Raw genomic sequence first — 20353 nt, 5'->3', positions numbered from 1 at the left:
TATTATTTACTCCATAACGGCCGGATATCGCTTTTATCTCACTTCACAATTTAAGCATTATTCAGAGTCAATCAACTGGTTACATAACCAAAATACACTTAAACAAAACAACAACAGCAACAACACCAACACCAACACCAACAACAGAAATTTAAATGAACTTTTGATGAGCTACTTTTATAATCGGCTCGAAAGAGCACATTGAAATGAATACCAAAAAGTATACAATATTTGGTAACCAACGAAGACGGGCAAATGATAACTACATGTACTATGGTCGATTAAAAATTTGTTTTCAAAGACAAAACTGTGTTCTTATTTTATCTCGAGATAATGGAGCTTTTCGTTAGCTCGAAATAAAACTACAACAGGCAACCAGTCTAATATACCTTAAAAATCCGACAATCTACCGCGAAGAGAAAGGTTAATATGGCTACTCGTTCTAAGACGATATAAAACAGCGATATGCCAACAAAATCGTAATTCTATCTCAAAATCGATAAAAAGAGGTCGAGAACACAAAAAAAAAAAAAAAAAAATTAGCCTGATGTTGCATTTTCTACACATACATATAGGGACCACGGAACCAAATGATTTCCCATAGACGGTAATGTTAACGTTTACCACTGTACCAAGCCCCTGTGCACTGTACTGCTTCAATGGAGTTTTCAACACTGGTCCACTAGCCATAATTTTGAAGATTGTCATCTCAGAAACCTGTCAATAGAATGATTAAAAATTCTACCAAATTGAACTTTTTTATATGGGGGCCGCCATCTTGTATTGAATTCAGCACCAAAAATTCATCTAAAATTACAACAAAATACACACTTAATTAACTCCCCCTGACAAAAACAGGCTAGGAAAAATATAACTTTTTTTCTAATTATTTTACATCAACATGTATTGCCCAGCCCACACATACAACTTTGGAAACTTCTCTCACCTAAATATCCAATCAGTAGGCCCCGATGCATTCACCTTCCTATTAAATCTTCTGCCCAAACGGGGAAAACCCACAATCTATTTTTGATTTGGTTCTGTGGTCCCTATAATGGGTTAACAGTGGCAAATCCAAGGTAGGAATCAGTGAAACGAAGACAAAACACGGAGGAACCTTTAATACAAGATACGACGACCATGTGTTCCGTAAAGATAAGCGTTTCTATTTCATCAGCGACACCCGTCATATAGATTTTAGTTAAATAGATTAATGTCATGATCTGAAAGTCGGAACCATGGTGGTGAAAACAAAACCACCAGGCATATTACACTGTACTTAATCTGGTCAAGTATCTGTGTATGGATTGTTTTCACGTTCAAGTTTAAAGTGGGAAAGAGAATGGGCAGAGGTCAATATTATGAGGCAATGCAATTAATTGGCTTGTCTCTGGGAAATAAAAAACAATTACCAGTTAATCACAAATTCGATTATTTTTGGGGATATAATTGAATTTTCAACATACCATATGTGTTAATTAGTTCAACTCGTCTTACTTTTAGTTTTGAAGTAATACTCTTTGCTTCCGGATAATAACTCTTGGATACTCTTGGCTAAAATTCTCAGTGACGTTGATAGATAGATAAAACGGTTAGGTTTAGTTAAGTATTGTGTAACTTCCTATCAACACCAATACGTCATTTAAGGAAGGTCTCCCTTGTGTGCACGATAATGCGTGTAGCGTATATGCCTGTTTTGGGAGTCTGCCATATGTTCGTATTTGACTTTATAGTGCTACCTCACTGAAGCATACTGCCGAAGACATCCAGTGGGACACCTCACCCGGTCGTCACATTATACTGACAACGGCTGAACTAGTCGTCCTCCACCCTAAATTTTTGGGCGTCTATCAGAGGAGCATCTTCATTTTTTAAGACTATGGTATGTCCCAGCAAGGGGACAGACCAAAAAGCATTCCTCAAAGGGGCGAACGCTCAGCTGAAGGCCAAACATGGAGCAGTGTCAAGGAAGACATTAGGAAGAAGAAAGTTTTTCAGAAAGAGGAGAAAAGACAAGATCCCAAATTTAGTCGCCTCCTACGATCATGCAATTGGGGCGGCACATTAAAGCCACATACTCCCGAACAACCTAAAATTCTAGTTGCACACGTGTATTAATGGCAATCCCAGATGCTCATTCACGCTCTCCCAAAATTAAAAATGACCACTGGCCTGGACGCTTGACCGGGGGAGTCCTTGAGACATCAGTGTATAACAAGAAATATCTTTAAAAAAGATAAACGGCATAGTTTTAATGCTGGTGGTTATAATATAAAACCGCTGGTGAAAAAAAAAAAGAACGAACTAATGTGTTTCAGGACAGATAACAAAATTGTATCAGTTTGAATCATTTTTGGTGATAATAAGACTGCATTTGAATCAGGAATATAATTTTATTAATATGTCATTTGAAAAGATACACCACTTATCCAGCTTGCATTAAATCTTAACTTTGTTTCGTTTTTAACTGCATATCTGCATTTTGCATTGACCGCTACATTGACCAATCACATACTTCATCTTGACCAGTAACGCCACCTGTCGCGTCATATCCGGGCCAAAAGAATATTATACGGCTATGCCGAAAAATAACTCGCTGCATTTATATTTATAGCGAGATTTGTAACGGAGCCGAGAACGAGTCTATAACAACGTGCACTACACATAAATTATCCAATGACGCCTCGGTTTTTCTTTGATCTTTTGTTGGCGATATATTGCATACTATGTGATATTTCAAATATCACATATGTGATATCTGAAATATCACATGGCATTTCTGATTGGTCCATGCCTCAGTCTTGAGGCGGGGCCAATTTCAAATGTAGGCGTGACAAATGAACAAAGACAGGAAATGCATTTCAAACAAAATTTAATGAAATACGAGTGCCGTTTAGAAATGTTCTGTCTTCTTTCTTCACCTTGTATGCACGTACAGCCCTGCTGCGATGTACCGTTCTGTCCATAATGAGTTATTCATCAAAACCTGACCAAACAGAATATAAAACCCTGTTCATATTTTATTAAGTAAAATCTATTTTAACAGGTCAGTAAAAAAAAGCATACATTACATGATTACATATAAAATTTCAGTCATTTAAAAAAAATGGTTATACAGATTACGCTAAATGTAACAATATACTTTCGTTGCACAAAAATCCTATCATAAACAAAATCGTGATGAAAATGATAACAAGACGAGTGGATAAAAATACCGATTAACCGATTCATTGATTTCTTTAAACAATTTCACGGATTTTGAAAGGATTTTGTGACATTGTGAACGTCGAAATTTACGAAAAATATTTCATTTCACAATTTGTTCAAACGATATGATTTTAGACTTACCTGCTTGGTAAAGGGAAGTAGCGCAGGTCCTTTTTCCGGAATGGTTTATGTAAATTCCCTCGAATCCTGCAGCCTTTCACATGTTTTTCACATTACCATTCAGTTCATTTACAACAATTGGCTGAGCTAATTCCTTGGTATCAACTATTCCAATGTCAGTAGCTACCGTGTCACTATCTTCAAGTTCATACTCATACTTATCTACGGCCTGTGATAATGTTATATCGTCGAGGTCAGTGAACACATCGACATCAGTGATCAGTACATGATCAGTCATGGTTGACAGTCTCACCAGAAATGAATGGGCTACTGTGACAGAAAACAAAACGTGTCAGAAATTGGCGGGAAACATATCACAGTGACAGGTTCTGATCAATTTTATAGCTCCACCCCTAGGCACGTGGGTGACAAAACCTCGGCTGCCATTGGATAAAACAGATACAAAATGGGTACTCGTGACGTATCGCATATATCACACTCGTGCTACGCACTCGTGTGATATATCCGATACATCACTCGTACCCATTATGTATCTATTACCTACACACATGGCCGTTGTTTACATATCGAGCATACGTGAACTTTGTCTAATAATGTTTTCATTTAAACATATTAACAGAATATTCGCGTAATACCCAGGTACCTGAACAACATATACAAACATAGTTTACATTTAAACACTTAATTTTAAAATGTAGCAATATGCATACAACAAAACATCGATAAAATCTTAGATCGGTGAAGTTGACGATGTTCAAAAGCTAACCAGCAATCCAATAGACGTCCGGAAAATCAGAATTCGAGTCTATTCCTTTTTCTCCTCCAACGAATCATTTCCTTTCCTAAGGAAATACTCGGATTTTGCCGATTCCACACACTTTTGTGTCTTTTTTTTTAGGCAGAATCTGTCTGCGTTTTCGCAGTTCCACGCTTGCGGCGTTCCGCCATTTTGTATGGACTGTAAAACTCGCCTTTGCATTGTGGGACTAATTTTCAGAGAAGCTTGGTCCGGCAACCACAGTTATAATTTTTGGGAATTCCCAGTATACTTTCATAAATACACATTTTCCTTCAGTTTCTGATTCACGATAGTCTGTTAGGTATGTATCAAGTCCGAAAACTGTAAAAAGCTCAAAATGTAAACATTGATATATGTTTCTTCGTGAGTATGTGGCTTTAAATTCTTACATCCTACCTCCATCATTGCAACCCTGAGTTCATGTAATAGTATCGAACCTATGGAAGATGGATCATTCCTTGAGATTGTGCAAAAGCAACGTGAGATATGTTTACCTAAGGTGAAATCTGCAATTGAATGTGGGAAGAGAACTCAGATGGTATGCTCATAACATCAAAATATCAAATATGATAGCTTTGAATTCGCGCAGAATTGTTTTCAGATTTAATCAAGAAATTAATATTCGCACGATTTAGGTTACATCAATCAAATCTATCAACGAAAACCGGCAGGCAGTGTTGGGCCATTTTTAAAAACCAGGATAACTTTGAAATCACGCTCCAAGGAATAGCGCCTAAGTTTCGCTCAAGGAACATATCATTGCTCGTCAGCCAGCTTGGCCACATTGAGGTACATGTATATTCCGAAACATGAATATAAAACTACTTCATTCAGCTGTTTGGTCCATCTAGGACTCGCCATTAAATGGTGCAGTTTACAACCACAGGGACTTGAGAATTAGTTACAGTCTACATGTATTTGGACCTCCCCTAGTGTGTATAGCACATTTCCAGACGTTTTTGAGGGGGGGGGGCGTAGATTAAAATTCGGTAAAAATGACACCCGCGTGTTCATATATGCAGAACTAGCCCCTCCCCCTCCCCCCTACCACCCAAAAGAAAAGTCTGAAAATGTGCTATACACACTAGGGAAGGTCCAAATACATGTAGACTGTAACTAATTCTCAAGTCCCTATGGTTACAACTACGTGCAATAAGTCATATACAGAATTGATTACTGGACAAAATTAGATGTGAAAATCTGAAAAATAACTCTCAATGATAACTATATCAAGCGGAAATAAAGTAGTAGAATGAAATTTACATGGTGACATCAAGAAAAGCAGCTTAAAGGACGGTTCTTTAAGCGAATGAGTAAATCATATATAAACGCAACGCGACTCTGAAAAAAGTATTTGTCACTTTAAAATTGACAAAGAAGAGTTATGTTTTGGAAAAAATATATTTGGATAATAAAAATAATTGTTTATAGAATGTTGAATCATAAACAATCAATAGAAGATGGAACTTGGGAGAAAATTGACCGAGCTGTACGGAGGTAATGTAGTAAAAATCTTATATATTTTGATATCTAGAACTGCATGCATATGTACTTCGAACGGAAACTAGCTGGTGAATCATGAATGAGGTAATGCTTTAAAATTTTCCTCAACAGTGAATTTTTGAAACATGAAATCTCATGAAGTCTAGGGGAACGTCAAGAACAGACACAAAGAGAAGAGAGAAACGATAGACAGGAAACACAGAAATCAACCAGATCCTAGGTATTTTATAGCTCTTCTAGTGACCCGATTTTAGTCGCCTCTTTATTGGCGGGGTTTAACGTTCTCTTATCTTACGGAGTTTACTAAACATCCAATTTTAATTATATCTAATTTAAATAAGACTCGCCAAGTCTGACGCGGTGTAGATTTTTAAAATTCTAGAGAAGATCATAACATGAAAATATCGAATAACACGGTATGAATACCAAAGATAATTAAAATATCAAAAATTAATTAAGATATCAAAATAAATCAAAATATCAAAACTAATTAAAATATCAAAAATAGTTAAAATATCAAAAATAATAAAAAATATTAAAAATATCAGAAATAAATAAAATATCAAAAATAATTAAAATATCGAAATATATGATTAGAATAATTAACATACAACTGTACAAAAATAATTAAGAAATACACTAAATGAAATTGACAGAGATATAGTATGAATAACGATGATGCAATATGAATAATAAAAGTATAATTATGCATAGCTTACAAGAATATAGAAACAAAACAAAAATATAACAAAGACACAATGTAAACAATTAAATAATAACAACAAATATTTAATTCAGCAACGCTTCATATAATTCTTAAAATATGTAACTATAAATTTGAAAATAAGTAAATCGAATTAAAGAAACGCTTTTGTTTTGTTTATGACATTTAAGCTTCATTAAGCTAACTATGCTTTGTGATTATCACATTTTACGTGTGAAGGAAATAGAAGGCTACAATACAGTCTACAAAATATCGTTGAGCACTTTTATTTATTTATTTATTTATTTATTTAATACCAATAAAGTGTCAGCACCGGCTTGTATGTACATGTATGCGCATCATCGCTTCATTACACATCGGCATCACGTGTGTCAACAGAGAAAGGTAGATAATCTAAACATAAAAATGGCGGCGTCATATTGCGAGGTGAGTTGTACATGTAACTGCACTATGCGTTTATGCACGACATCACTTGAATGTAATGAGACACGTCACAGACATGTCCAGAAGACAATGGGGCATACACACTTAACATTATGTGGCGTTTTCTCGGAAAACTGTCAAGTACTATCGAAATTCTCGGACATTAACCATGGTATCTAATGTAAACAACCCATTGTAAACAACATGTAAACAACCTGCGTCAACAGCCGATACGATCTGTGTACGTTTGAGGTTATAACGGGGACAATGTCGATTAACATGTATGTACGTAATCACGTGACAATATAGCTCTGAGTCAATCAAGACAGTAGATATGTATCATAATAACAAAACCTCAACAGCTAATTTAGGCTTACTCGACGGGTTATCGTTCCTGTTTTAAAGATCAATACTGGCGCAAATTTTAAAAATGCATATTCCTGTTTTTGGTGGCGTGTTAATTAACCAGCGTGAGATAATCCTGTTTTTGTGGCGCGTTAATTTACAAGCGTGAGATCAACCTGTTTTTTTGTGGCGTGTTAATTTACAAGCGTGAGATCAACCTGTTTTTTTGTGGCGTGTTAATTTACAAGCGTCAGATCAACCTGTTTTTTTTGTGGCATGTTAATTTACAAGCGTCAGATCAACCTGTTTTTGGTGGCGCGTTAATTTACAAGCGTCAGATCAACCTGTTGTTTTTTTGTGGCATGTTCATTTACAAGCGTCAGATCAACCTGTTTTTGGTGGCGCGTTAATTTACAAGCGTCAGATCAACCTGTTTTTTTTTGTGGCGTCTTAATTTACAAGCGTCAGATCAACCTGTTTTTGATGGCGCGTTAATTTACAAGCGTCAGATCAACCTGTTTTTTTTGTGGCGTCTTAATTTACAGGCGTCAGATCAACCTGTTTTTGATGGCGCGTTAATTTACAAGCGTCAGATCAACCTGTTTTTTTTGTGGCGTCTTAATTTACAAGCGTCAGATCAACCTGTTTTTAGTGGCGTGTGAATTTACAAGCGCCAGGTCAAACTTTTTTGGTAGCACGTTAACTTGCCAGCGTCAGATCAGCTTTTTTTTTCTTTTATTTTTTCGTTAATTTTACAAGCTGTATGAATTATGTTTGTGAATGTTTTACACCATAGGGAACAGTGAGGGGGTGTGGCCCAGAATTCAACCCGGAACATGCAGCCCAGGCATTCCATAAGGCAATGAAGGGATTCGGTAACAATTTATATGTCATATGATTCTATATCACTCATAATACAATATACAAATAATTAAATTATTTTGATTAATGGTAATATAAATGTTCACTCATTATGTGGCTGGGACAGACGTCATAGTAAATATTGCGTGGGAACAAAACTGTTGTTTTTCGTTCGAACCCAATATAGGTTTTTCAGTGATGTCCATTTGGGTAAAGAAATCGCGCTGCTTGTGTTCTATAGACAAGGACTTGGAACAAGATCATGATTATTGTTTTAAAATGAACTAGACAGACATGTATTTAGTTACTTAACGGGATTTGCATCCGTTATTACGCCTTACGGACTTTCACCTGACAATTCAAGAGATCAGAGTAGGGTCTGGGTGGAGTAGGGGTTGGATGGAGTAGGGGCTAGGTGGAGTAGGGGCTGGGTGGAGTAGGGGTTGGATGGAGTAGGTGTTGGGTGGAGTAGGGTCTGGGTGGAGTAGGGGTTGGATGGAGTAGGGGCTAGGTGGAGTAGGGGCTGGGTGGAGTAGGGGTTGGATGGAGTAGGGTTGGATGGAGTAGGGGTTGGGTGGAGTAGGGGCTGGGTGGAGTAGGGGTTGGATGGAGTAGGGGTTGGGTGGAGTAGGGGTTGGGTGGAGTAGGGGCTGGATGGAGTAAGGGTTGGATGGAGTAGGGATTTGGTGGAGTAGGGGTTGGAAAGAGTAGAGGTTGGGTGGAGTAGGGGTTGGGTGGAGTAGGGGCTGGGTGGAGTAGGGGCTGGGTGGAGTAGGGGTTGGGTGGAGTAGGGGTTGGATGGAGTAGGGGCTGGGTGGAGTATGGGTTGGATGAAGTAGGGGTTGGATGGAGTATGGGTTGGATGAAGTAGGGGCTGGTTGGAGTAGGGGTTGGGTGGTGTAGGGGTTGGATGGAGTAGGGGTTGGATGGAGTAGGGGTTGGTTGGAGTAGGGGTTGGGTGGAGTATGGGTTGGATGGGGTAGGGGTTGGATGGAGTAGGGGCTGGATGGAGTAGGGGCTGGATGGAGTAGGGGCTGGGCGGAGTAGGGGCTGGGCGGAGTAGGGGTTGGGCGGAGTAGGGGTTGGATGGGGTAGGGGTTGGATGGAGTAGGGGCTGGGCGGAGTAGGGGCTGGGCGGAGTAGGGGTTGGGCGGAGTAGGGGTTGGATGGAGTAGGGGTTGGGTGGAGTAAGGGCTGGGTGGAGTAGGGGCTGGGCTGAGTAGGTGTTGGGTGGAGTAGGGGTTGGATGGAGTAGGGGTTGGGTGGTGTAGGGGTTGTGTGTAGTAGGGGTTGGATGGAGTAGGGTTGGATGGAGTAGGGGTTGGGTGGAGTAGGGGCTGGGTGGAGTAGGGGTTGGATGGAGTAGGGGTTGGGTGGAGTAGGGGTTGGGTGGAGTAGGGGCTGGATGGAGTAAGGGGTTGGATGGAGTAGGGATTTGGTGGAGTAGGGGTTGGAAAGAGTAGAGGTTGGGTGGAGTAGGGGTTGGGTGGAGTAGGGGCTGGGTGGAGTAGGGGCTGGGTGGAGTAGGGGTTGGGTGGAGTAGGGGTTGGATGGAGTAGGGGCTGGGTGGAGTATGGGTTGGATGAAGTAGGGGTTGGATGGAGTATGGGTTGGATGAAGTAGGGGCTGGTTGGAGTAGGGGTTGGGTGGTGTAGGGGTTGGATGGAGTAGGGGTTGGATGGAGTAGGGGTTGGTTGGAGTAGGGGTTGGGTGGAGTATGGGTTGGATGGGGTAGGGGTTGGATGGAGTAGGGGCTGGATGGAGTAGGGGCTGGATGGAGTAGGGGCTGGGCGGAGTAGGGGCTGGGCGGAGTAGGGGTTGGGCGGAGTAGGGGTTGGATGGGGTAGGGGTTGGATGGAGTAGGGGCTGGGCGGAGTAGGGGCTGGGCGGAGTAGGGGTTGGGCGGAGTAGGGGTTGGATGGAGTAGGGGTTGGGTGGAGTAAGGGCTGGGTGGAGTAGGGGCTGGGCTGAGTAGGTGTTGGGTGGAGTAGGGGTTGGATGGAGTAGGGGTTGGGTGGTGTAGGGGTTGTGTGTAGTAGGGGTTGGGTGGAGTAGGGGTTGTGTGTAGTAGGGGTTGGGTGGAGTAGGGGTTGGGTGGAGTAGGGGTTGGATGGAGTAGGGGTTGGGTGGAGTAGGGGTTGGATGGAGTAGGGGTTGGGTGGAGTAGGGGTTGGGTGGAGTAGGGGTTGGGTGGAGTAGGGGTTGGATGGAGTAGGGATAGCATGAAGTAGGGTTGGATGGAGTAGGGGTTGGATGGAGTATGGGTTATGTGTAGTAGGGGTTGGGTGGAGGGGTTTGGTGGAGTAGGGGTTGTGTGTAGTAGGGGTTGGATGGAGTATGGGTTATGTGTAGTAGGGGTTGGGTGGAGTATGGGTTGTGTGTAGTAGGGGTTGGATGGAGTAGGGGTTATGTGTAGTAGGGGTTGGATGGAGTAGGGGTTATGTGTAGTAGGGGCTGGGTGGAGTAGGGGTTGGATGGAGTAGGGGTTGGGTGAAGTATGGGTTGGATGGAGTAGGGTTGGGTGGAGTAGGGGCTGGGTGGAGTAGGGGCTGGGTGGAGTAGGGGCTGGGTGGAGTAGGGGTTTGGGTGGAGTAGGGGCTGGGTGGAGTAGGGGCTGGATGGAGTAAGGGTTGGGTGGAGTAGGGGTTGGGTGGAGTAGGGGTTAGATGGAGTAGGGGTTGGGTGAAGTAGGGGCTGGGTGGAGTAGGGGCTGGGTGGAGTAGGGGCTGGGTGGAGTAGGGGTTTGGGTGGAGTAGGGGCTGGGTGGAGTAGGGGTTGGGTGGAGTAGTGGTTGGGTGAAGTATGGGTTGGATGGAGTAGGGGCTGGGTGGAGTAGGGTTGGATGGAGTAGGGGTTGGGTGGAGTAGGGGTTGGATGGAGTAGGGGTTGGATGGAGTAGGGGCTGGGTGGAGTAGGGGTTGGATGGAGTAGGGGTTGGATGGAGTAGGGGCTGGGTGGAGTAGGGGTTTGGGGTGGAGTAGGGGCTGGGTGGAGTAGGGGTTGGGTGGAGTAGTGGTTGGGTGAAGTATGGGTTGGGTGGAGTAGGGGTTGGATGGAGTAGGGGTTGGATGGAGTAGGGGTTGGATGGAGTAGGGGCTGGGTGGAGTAGGGGTTGGATGGAGTAGGGGTCGGGTTGAGTAGGGGCTGGGTGGAGTAGGGGCTGGTGGAGTAGGGGTTGGGTGGAGTAGGGGTTGGATGGAGTAGGGGTTGGGTTGAGTAGGGGGTTGGATGGAGTAGGGGCTGGATGGAGTAAGGGTTAGATGGAGTAGGGGTTGGGTGAAGTAGGGGTTGGGTGGAGTAGGGGCTGGGTGGAGTAGGGACTGGGTGGAGTAGGGGCTGGGTGGAGTAGGGACTGGGTGGAGTAGGGGCTGGGTGGAGTAGGGGCTGGGTGGAGTAGGGGTTGGATGGAGTAGGGGTTGGATGGAGTAGGGGTCAGGTGGAGTAGGGGTTGGATGGAGTAGGGGTTGGATGGAGTAGGGGTTGGATGGAGTAGGGGTTAGGTGAAGTAGGGGTGTGGTGGAGTAGGGGTTGGATGGAGTAGGGGGTTGGGTTGAGTAGGGGTTGGGTGGAGTAGGGGTTGGATGGAGTAGGGGTTAGGTGAAGTAGGGGTTGGGTGGAGTAGGGGTGTGGTGGAGTAGGGGTTGGATGGAGTAGGGGCTGGGTGGAGTAGGGGACTGGGCGGAGTAGGGGAGTAGGGGCTGGTGGAGTAGGAGTTGGATGGAGTAGGGGTCAGGTGGAGTAGGGGTTGGATGGAGTAGAGTTTGGATTGAGTAGGGGTTGGGTGGAGTAGGGGTTGGGTGGAGTAGGGGCTGGGTTGGAGTAGGGGTTGGGTGGAGTAGGGGTGTGGTGGAGTAGGGGTGTGGTGGAGTAGGGGCTGGTTGGAGTAGGGGCTGGGTGGAGTAGGGGTTGGGTGAAGTAGGGGCTGGGTGGAGTAGGGGCTGGTTGGAGTAGGGGCTGGTTGGAGTAGGGGCTGGGTGGAGTAGGGGTTGGGTGGAGTAGGGGCTGGGTGGAGTAGAGGCTGGGTGGAGTAGGAGTTGGGTGGAGTAGGGGTTGGGGGAAATAGGGGTTGGATGGAGTAGGGGTTGGATGGAGAAGGGGCTTGGAGGAGTAGGGGTTGCATGGAGTAAGGGTTGGGTGAAGTAGGGGTTGGGTGGAGTAGGGGCTGGGTGGAGTAGGGGCTGGTTGGAGTAGGGGCTGGTTGGAGTAGGGGCTGGGCGGAGTAGGTGTTGGACGGAATAGGGGTTGGGTGGAGTAGGGGCTGGATGGAGTAGTGTTGCATGGAGTAGGGGTTGGGTGGAGTATGGGCTGGGTGAAGTAGGGGCTTGAAGTCCAGTGATCAAAAGTTTCGTCAGAGAAGCATTATGACATACAAAAGGACTGAAGGGATGCCTTTCATTTTCATTACAGCTAAAAATAGCAGTAACTGTCTCTATACCCTGTGGTGCGCATTAGCATACCTTGGAAGATATATATAGATAGCCCCTCAACGTGTTAGTAGCAAACAAGTTCATTTTATTCCGTGGGCCTTTAGGTCCAAAACATAAATTTCTTGAAAAATCTTTTGCTATTTGGAAAAGAGTCCCAATTCTTCGACTAAGTTTGATTAAGAATTTTAAATGTAAAGTCGGATGAAATAGGCAGTCCTTTTCTGTGTTTAGATTGTTTAAATTAAAACTAGTTCATTCATAAAAATAACAGGGCGTTCTGAATTGTAAGTTTTTACATTTCTATAAAGGTACGGATGAGAAAGCTATCATCAAACTCTTGGCAGGACATTGTAACGACCAACGCCAAGAGATCAAGAAAAAGTTCAAGGTCATGTTTGGGGCGGTGAGTTACACCCCATAATTAATATTGCATTTTTTTTTGGGGGGGGGGGGGGGGGCACAGTGTCAACCCATTCGCCTTTCACCTTCATACATATGTTGGCATTCGATTTTCCCGATGGGATGTGAAAAGTGAAAAGGAAGGGGGGTCACATGTCGCACGTGATTGTGAAATGGAAAGGGAAAGAGTCACATGTCCGATAATGTGGGTGTCTTCGGGTAATTCGGTTTTCTCCCTCGGGATCTTGCATCTAGGCTAACAAGCCTTATTATATAAGCTGGAACAACGTGTTTCGTACCCCGAGTTTCCTCTGGCCGTGTAAGAGCCAGAGGAAACGCGGGCTACGTGTTTCGCAGTGTTGTTGTAACATAAATAACGTTTACATTTTAACATTTTTCAGCAAAGTGTATTAGCCTGATTAATGTCACAGATGTTTGTTTTCTTTAGAATCTAGAAGAGGAACTGAAGGGAGAGTTGAGCGGCCATTTCCTAGAACTGTGTCAATACCTACTGATGCCTAGCCGTTACTTCGATGCCTGGTGTCTCCACAAGGCCATGAAGGTCAGTCTGTCAGGTTTAATTACTTTACATCGTCGACAAAGAGTAAATATGATCAAGTGAAAAAAGAATAGGCGATTGTCTATTTTCATAACATACAAAAATTTAATACTTTACGCTATTATCACTTTCAAAAAGCATGAGTTTCTTTTTTATCTTTTGAATCTGAAATGGATAAATAATCAATTGCATCTTGAAGGAAATCTGTCCTGTCCGATCCAGAGACCTATATATATAGTATATAGGTCTCTGTCCGATCACCTTAAGGACACTGCTATTGTTTTATTCCTTGGTGTTTATTAGCTACAGTACTGTATATTACTATACCGTTGTGCCATTTTATGCATTTTTGTGACAAGCAGTTTAGTCCCCCCCCCCACCCTACAGGTAGCCGTACTGTAATTTGGACACTGCACATAGCATACATACTAATTGAACTTTCTCATAATCAACTAAATATTCTTGATGATTTATATCAAAGTAAACAATAAAACATATTTTCGTTTTACTTTCAGGGTATAGGAACCAAGGAAATCCGACTCATTGAGATTTTAAGTACCAAGTCTAACTCAGAGATACAGACCATAAAAACAGAGTACAAAAAACGTGAGAAAAATAAATTCAAAGGAGGGGGGGCCAATTTGTACCCTTGTACAACCCCTTTGGAATGAGAATATTTTTGCAAGAAGATAGAACCATAATCAGATTTTTTTTTGTGGAGGACGGGTCAAAGAAAATTTGTGGGTAAAAGTGTTGGGGTAGATTGGTAGTAGGAGATTTATATATTTTTTGTTTATGTTCATACAAAGAGTTCAAACAATTCCACATAACCTTAATATCTGTAAGATCTAATTAAAGTAAGATATATATTTCTATGAAAGACATGTTAATTTCAAACTATGATGCTATGTTCTTCTTCTCCTTGACAATTGAATATGCAGTTCAAAAAATCTTGGTGCCCCGGCCATTATTTTGCAGTGATTGTATTGTGTCATATCCCTGTGATAGCTATACCTTAATATTTACGACTGGGATTTTTTTTTGTAATGTTGATGGTAATACAATGTACAGTATGTAGATCTACGTCGATGCTGATTACCAAAAGACGGCGATTGTCCTTACCTGAAATCAGATATTTTCTGGCTTTAGTTTTCGGAAGTGAGCTGGAGAGTGATGTTGTGTCGGAGACGAGCGGACACCTCCGGCACATCCTTGTTTCCCTGATCCAAGGAAATAGGAATGAGGAGCAGTACATGAACAGTGACATCGTCAGGCAGGACGTACAGGATCTGTACGAGGTGAGGGGGCGTGGCATAGACAACACGAGGGGCGTGGCATAGACAAGATGAGGGGCATGGCATAGACAAGGTGAGGGGGCGTGGCATAGACAAGGTGAGAGGCGTGACATAAAGATGAGGGGCGCTGTATAGACAAGATGAGGGTGTGTGGCATAGACAATGTGAGGGGGCGTGGCATAGACAATGTGAGGGGCGTGGTATAGACAAGATGAGGGGCGCTGTATAGACAAGATGAGGGGCATGGCATAGACAAGGTGAGGGGGCGTGGCATAGACAAGGTGAGAGGCGTGACATAAAGATGAGGGGCGCTGTATAGACAAGATGAGGGTGTGTGGCATAGACAATGTGAGGGGGCGTGGCATATACAATGTGAGGGGCGTGGTATAGACAAGATGAGGGGCGCTGTATAGACAAGATGAGGGTGTGTGGCATAGACAAGGTGAGGGGGCATGGCATAGACAATGTGAGGGGGCGTGGCATAGACAAGGTGAGAGGCGTGACATAAAGATGTGGGGCGCTGTATAGACAAGATGAGGGTGTGTGGCATAGACAATGTGAGGGGGCGTGGCATAGACAAGGTGAGAGGCGTGGTATAGACAAGATGAGGGGCGCTGTATAGACAAGATGAGGGTGTGTGGCATAGACAAGGTGAGGGGGCGTGGTATAGACAAGATGAGGGGCGTGGTATAGACAAGATGAGGGGCGTTGTATAGACAAGATGAGGGGCGTGGCATAGACAAGGGGAGAGGTGTTATATATAAAAGGTAAGGGATGTGGCATAGATAATGTGAGGGGTGTGGCATAGATAATGTGAGGGGTGTGGCATAGACACTGTTAGGGGAGTGGCATAGATAAGATGAGGGAAGTGGCATAGATAATGTGAGGGGTGTGGCATTGACACTGTTAGGGGAGTGGCATAGATAAGGTGAGGGGGTGTGGCATATACAATGTGAGGGGCGTGGCATAGACAAGATGAGGGGCTCGGTATAGACAAGATGAGGGTGTGTGACATAGACAATGTGAGGGGGCGTGGTATAGACAAGATGAGGGTGTGTGACATAGACAATGTGAGGGGGCGTGGCATAGACAAGGTGAGGGGTGTGGCATATACAAGGTGAGGGGTGTGACATAGACAAGGTGAGGGGTGTGGCATATACAAGGTGAGGGGTGTGACATAGACAAGGTGAGGGGTGTGGCATTGACACTGTTAGGGGTGTGGCATTGACAAGGTGAGGGGTGTGACATAGATAAGGTGAGGGGGTGTGGCATAGACACTGTTAGGGGTGTGGCATAGACTTGATAAGGGGCGTGACCTGTACAAGGTGAGGGGCGAGAGGGAGGATAAATGATATGGAAATTTATCTCAAAAGAGATAGTTATCTTGAATTTTTTGTATGTTAGGATTTAACTTGAAATTGACAAAAATGTGTGAAACTGATGATATGATTAAGTGGTACCAATTTTCCATTTAAGTCATTATTTTCAAATAAATGCAGGGCAATAGTATTCTTTAGACTTTTGGCGCACTCCAAATGATTTTATTTGTATTTTGTAAATATACAAGACACCACTAGTACATTGTGTATATTTCCCGTAATGAAGGCTGGAGAAAAAGTTCTGGGAACAGACGAGGCTGTATTTAACAAGGTCTTAGCTCTGAGGGGTGTGGGACATCTCCAGGAGGTTTTTAAACTGTACCGCCAGGAACACCAGCAAGACATCGAGGCTGTCATCGCGTCGGAGACCAGCGGGGACACCAAAGAGGCTTACCTCGCTATAGGTAAATACAGTTGTTATATTCTAATACTATTATTAGTGCTGAATCACTGGATTGGCGTCGTTGAAAGCTTATATCAGCTTATGGAGATGCATTAATCGCTTTTTCAATACTTCGCAATCGACTTTTCTGGTAAAATACTGACGTGCTTCCCAGTTTGTCGCCATTTACACAAAACAAGGTGATATTTACAAATAATCTTAACCTGGCCACAAATTTGCCACATAAGTTTGACTGAAAATACAAACATGTAAAATGATGTTCCGTATGGCAAGCCAAAGTGGGGAAAAGTCACTATTTATGGATATCCATAATTCGTTCTAAATATCCATAATTAATTGTAATATCACTAATTTGATTTATTGATATCCATAAATATGTATTTATGGATATTCATAATTCGTCTTGAATAATGGATATCCATAATTCATTAATGGATATTAGCAAGGAATTACGAACATTCAAAAATGAATTATAATGGATATCCATAATTCAATTTTAAATATCCAATAAGTCGATTTATGGATATTTAAAAATGAATTATGGCTATATTTGAAATGAATTATGGATATCCATAAAAAGTGACTTTTTTCCACTTTGGTTTGCCATAGCTCCGAGTGTTGCTGGCGTAATGAAATTGTGGTGTGTACCACTTTGTGAGAGCTATGTCACTGGTGATATAGAGATATATAAAACTCTATATAAAACTCTAAGTTATTATCATTAATATTCAATTAATATTACTGTAACTTTTTTTGGGTATATTCCAGTAAAATTCATCAAGGATCCCCCAGCATACTTTGCCGAATGTCTGTATAAGTGTATGGAGGGGCTGGGCACCAAAGATGAACGACTCATGCAGATCGTGGTCGACCGATCCGAGGTAAGCTAGTCCCCGAGCAACAGCCTGTATAGTTACTTAATTTCACTAATAATTCACAGCCATTTGGAAGGAGCTTCATTTCATTTCATTTCATCTCAATCAATTTGTTTGTTACATAAAATGATTGAGCAACATGCTTAATGCCTATATATTCATAATGTACATTTAAACATATAAACAATTTAAATAGAATCATAGAGATATTACGAACAAATATATGATAATACAGTTTAAATAGAAATATTTTTGCTCATTTAGAAGTTGAAAAAATTCACACTACATAATTATGTAGGGGAGATAAGTCTTTGAGAGTCTGGTGATTCTGAGATTAAGCCACTGAAAAATATTTCAAAGTAAATATATAGTAAAAAATAGTAAAATAACTATCTGTTTAGCAGAGAGGTGGATTAAATATTCGACTTTCCCTGAATTGATATTGGATATTTGAATTGTCATTGATTAATTGATCAAATAGGCAGTATTAAAAAGAGTAATATTTTATACTTTTGCACATTAAAACAAGTTTTTGTTTGTATCTTCTTTCAGCTAATGTTTCCCACTGTAGTTCTTAACAACGCTTTGTATGTGAAGTATCTCGATGAATACCATTAATTAGTTTTGCTATCTAACTAAATTGACTCTCGAAGTACTTCATCATTTTCTGTACAATCATCATAAAACTACACTAGCATATTCTAAAATTGGCCTAATATAAAAATTGTACATCAAAATAAAAAAGATTTTCAATCTACTGATTTTTTGAGGTTTTGGAAAAGTATGGATACTTCTGATGCTTTGTTGAAAATTGTTTGAATGTGCTTTGCCCACTTTCCACCTTGGAAGAATTTTGAGGGTCTAAAATTTTGTACAACATATCCTACTCAGTATATTCTCACATAAACTGGTAATTAAATGTGTACATTTCAATGTATACCTATACAGGCATACCATATGTATTCATGTAAATTATAATTTTTGATACAAATATTTTCGCGATATATATTTAATGAGTGTGATTATATCAAATTAATTCCCATTGAATATTACTAATTATACTGTGATAATCAACAACTGCATGTATTGTCGTTCAATGCTATATGTGTGGGTAGAGTTATTTTCAAGCAAGGGCTTATCACAGATTTAATTTGTTACAGTTCTTAATTTCAAAAAGCATGCTGAGCATTGCTAAAGCAATACATGTCCCTCCCCTACAAGCCCCTGCTAAAAATAGTAACAGTGACCTTGACCCAAAAACCCTGAAACTCGAATTTGATCTGTAGCTACTCATACTGAAGTTACATTCCAACTTTCTGTGGAAAACTGAGTGGACGGACTGACAGATGAACGGATGAAAAGACAAGACAGACAGGGAGGAAATTTCTCTCAGATTGAAGTCAATTATAGGGCTATCTCAGTTTCTTTAGCAATTTATAGAAATAAATCTTGAGATTTGAAAAAAAAAAAAAATCAAAAAACAACAAATGAATGTTTTATCTCGATTCGTCAATGATATTTCACGATTAAAGAGCTATATAAAGCTATACGTATATTCTAACTGAATTTCTTGTCGTCCCTGTTAACAGCTTGACCTGAAGGACATTGGAGAAAAGTATATGGAGATGTACAAGAAAGCTCTGCCAACTGCCATAGCAGACGACACTAGCGGCGACTATCGCAAGTTGTTGGTGAGGCTGACGAATCCAAATTAGTGAGATTGGGAACAGGAAAAAGTCACCGTGGAAATAGATAATTTGAATTCGTAGAATAGATAGACTGCACACACTCTCAGGAGTGACTGGAAAGTACCGGGGCATCTGTGATATCAACAGGGCTGTTTTCATTTATCGCAGTCTAAACTGTTGGACCGGTTGGACCAGAATTGTTCGTTTATGTTATGAGGACAGACCTGGTGATTTTATTGTTTGAAAAAGACTTTCAAGGCCTGTATTATCATCTTCAGGTCCGTACCTTAAATATTACATTTAAAAACAGAACAACTGGTTTAATTTGTCGGTATAAACATTTGAACATGCCCCAGTTTTTCCAGTCAATATGGAGTCAAACCTTTCAATTACGAAAACGTCCAGATTTTTTTTTTTGTAAAAAAAATACCGGTACAAAGATATATGACATTCCTTCTGTCACAACATAATGAAAAGACAAAGGATTTTGTGTTATTAATCAACATTTATTTCCTACATCGCTTTTTGAAGGACCCATTACTAATGCAATTTTATGTCCATTATATACAACATTATAAATTCTAAGGTTGAGTCAATTGTTAGTTTGGTTTTTAGATGGTCAGGGTGGTTTACATTAATATGATTTCGTTGTTCTGATCCCACAACTCTTATGTTAACAAATATATGATGTGCTCTGGTAATATACACTGTACTACAGGACAATGAACCAAAAAACTGAAGGACCGTTTTTGTTTTTGCGGTCCAAACGGATGGACCAGTTAGACCGGTGTTGTTCGTTTATGAAATAAAGACGGACCTGGTGATTTTATATTGTTTTCAGACGAGCCTTGACAAAGACTTCCAAGACCGGTATTAACATTTGCAGGTCCGTCAAGATATATGTTTGAAATATTACATTTTTAAAAACTGACGAACCGGTTTGTCCGCATAAACGAACAGGCCCAAGTTTCTCAGCGATCTCATCTTTATTTTATATTGCACTGTTGATTTATTTATTTTAGAATTAATAAATATTTGTATTAAAAGAACTGATGATTGTTATTTATCTACATAAAATTTTCTCAGTAAATAATTGCAGTTAAGATTAGAAATTAGTAGTCATAATCTAGGGAAGGTGAGTGTGGTGTTAATTGTTGTCAATTTCAACCTAACAACGATATTCATTTCAACTGTTTAAGTTCTGAAATTAGTCCGGTCCCTGAATGAGTGAAATGGTTTTGAGAACAATTTTTCGATGTTTGGAAATATGATTTGTTGAATGGTAATATTTTTTTTTTTCAGTTTTTTTTTCAAATAGACTTACA

General features: G+C 41.3%; 1 protein-coding gene across 1 annotated transcript; it reads left to right on the top strand.

Annotated features, from left to right (window-relative positions):
- The first annotated feature begins 6770 nt into the window (after positions 1–6770).
- LOC117326279 (annexin A13-like) lies at positions 6771–20072 on the top strand. The gene is made up of 9 exons (XM_033882955.1): positions 6771–6800; positions 7939–8017; positions 12739–12833; positions 13278–13391; positions 13904–13994; positions 14538–14686; positions 16289–16466; positions 17234–17346; positions 18930–20072. The coding sequence occupies exons 1-9, from the start codon at positions 6780–6782 to the stop codon at positions 19053–19055; spliced, it is 966 nt and encodes a 321-aa protein (XP_033738846.1). The 5' UTR covers positions 6771–6779; the 3' UTR covers positions 19056–20072.
- Positions 20073–20353: the final 281 nt, after the last annotated feature.

The sequence above is a fragment of the Pecten maximus genome, chromosome 4 (genome assembly GCF_902652985.1).
Source record: "Pecten maximus chromosome 4, xPecMax1.1, whole genome shotgun sequence".
NCBI lineage: Eukaryota > Metazoa > Mollusca > Bivalvia > Pectinida > Pectinidae > Pecten > Pecten maximus.
Note: the sequence above shows the minus strand (reverse complement) of the source record. Positions and strands in the feature narration are given on the sequence as shown.

Bases quoted from the DNA above. Each gene is read 5' to 3' on its own strand.
- LOC117326279 (XM_033882955.1), top strand. From the start codon at position 6,780: ATGGCGGCGTCATATTGCGAG. The intron at 13,995-14,537 runs GTGAGAAAAATA...TTCTGGCTTTAG, and splicing joins AAAAACAGAGTACAAAAAAC to TTTTCGGAAGTGAGCTGGAG. The intron at 17,347-18,929 runs GTAAGCTAGTCC...CCCTGTTAACAG, and splicing joins TCGTGGTCGACCGATCCGAG to CTTGACCTGAAGGACATTGG.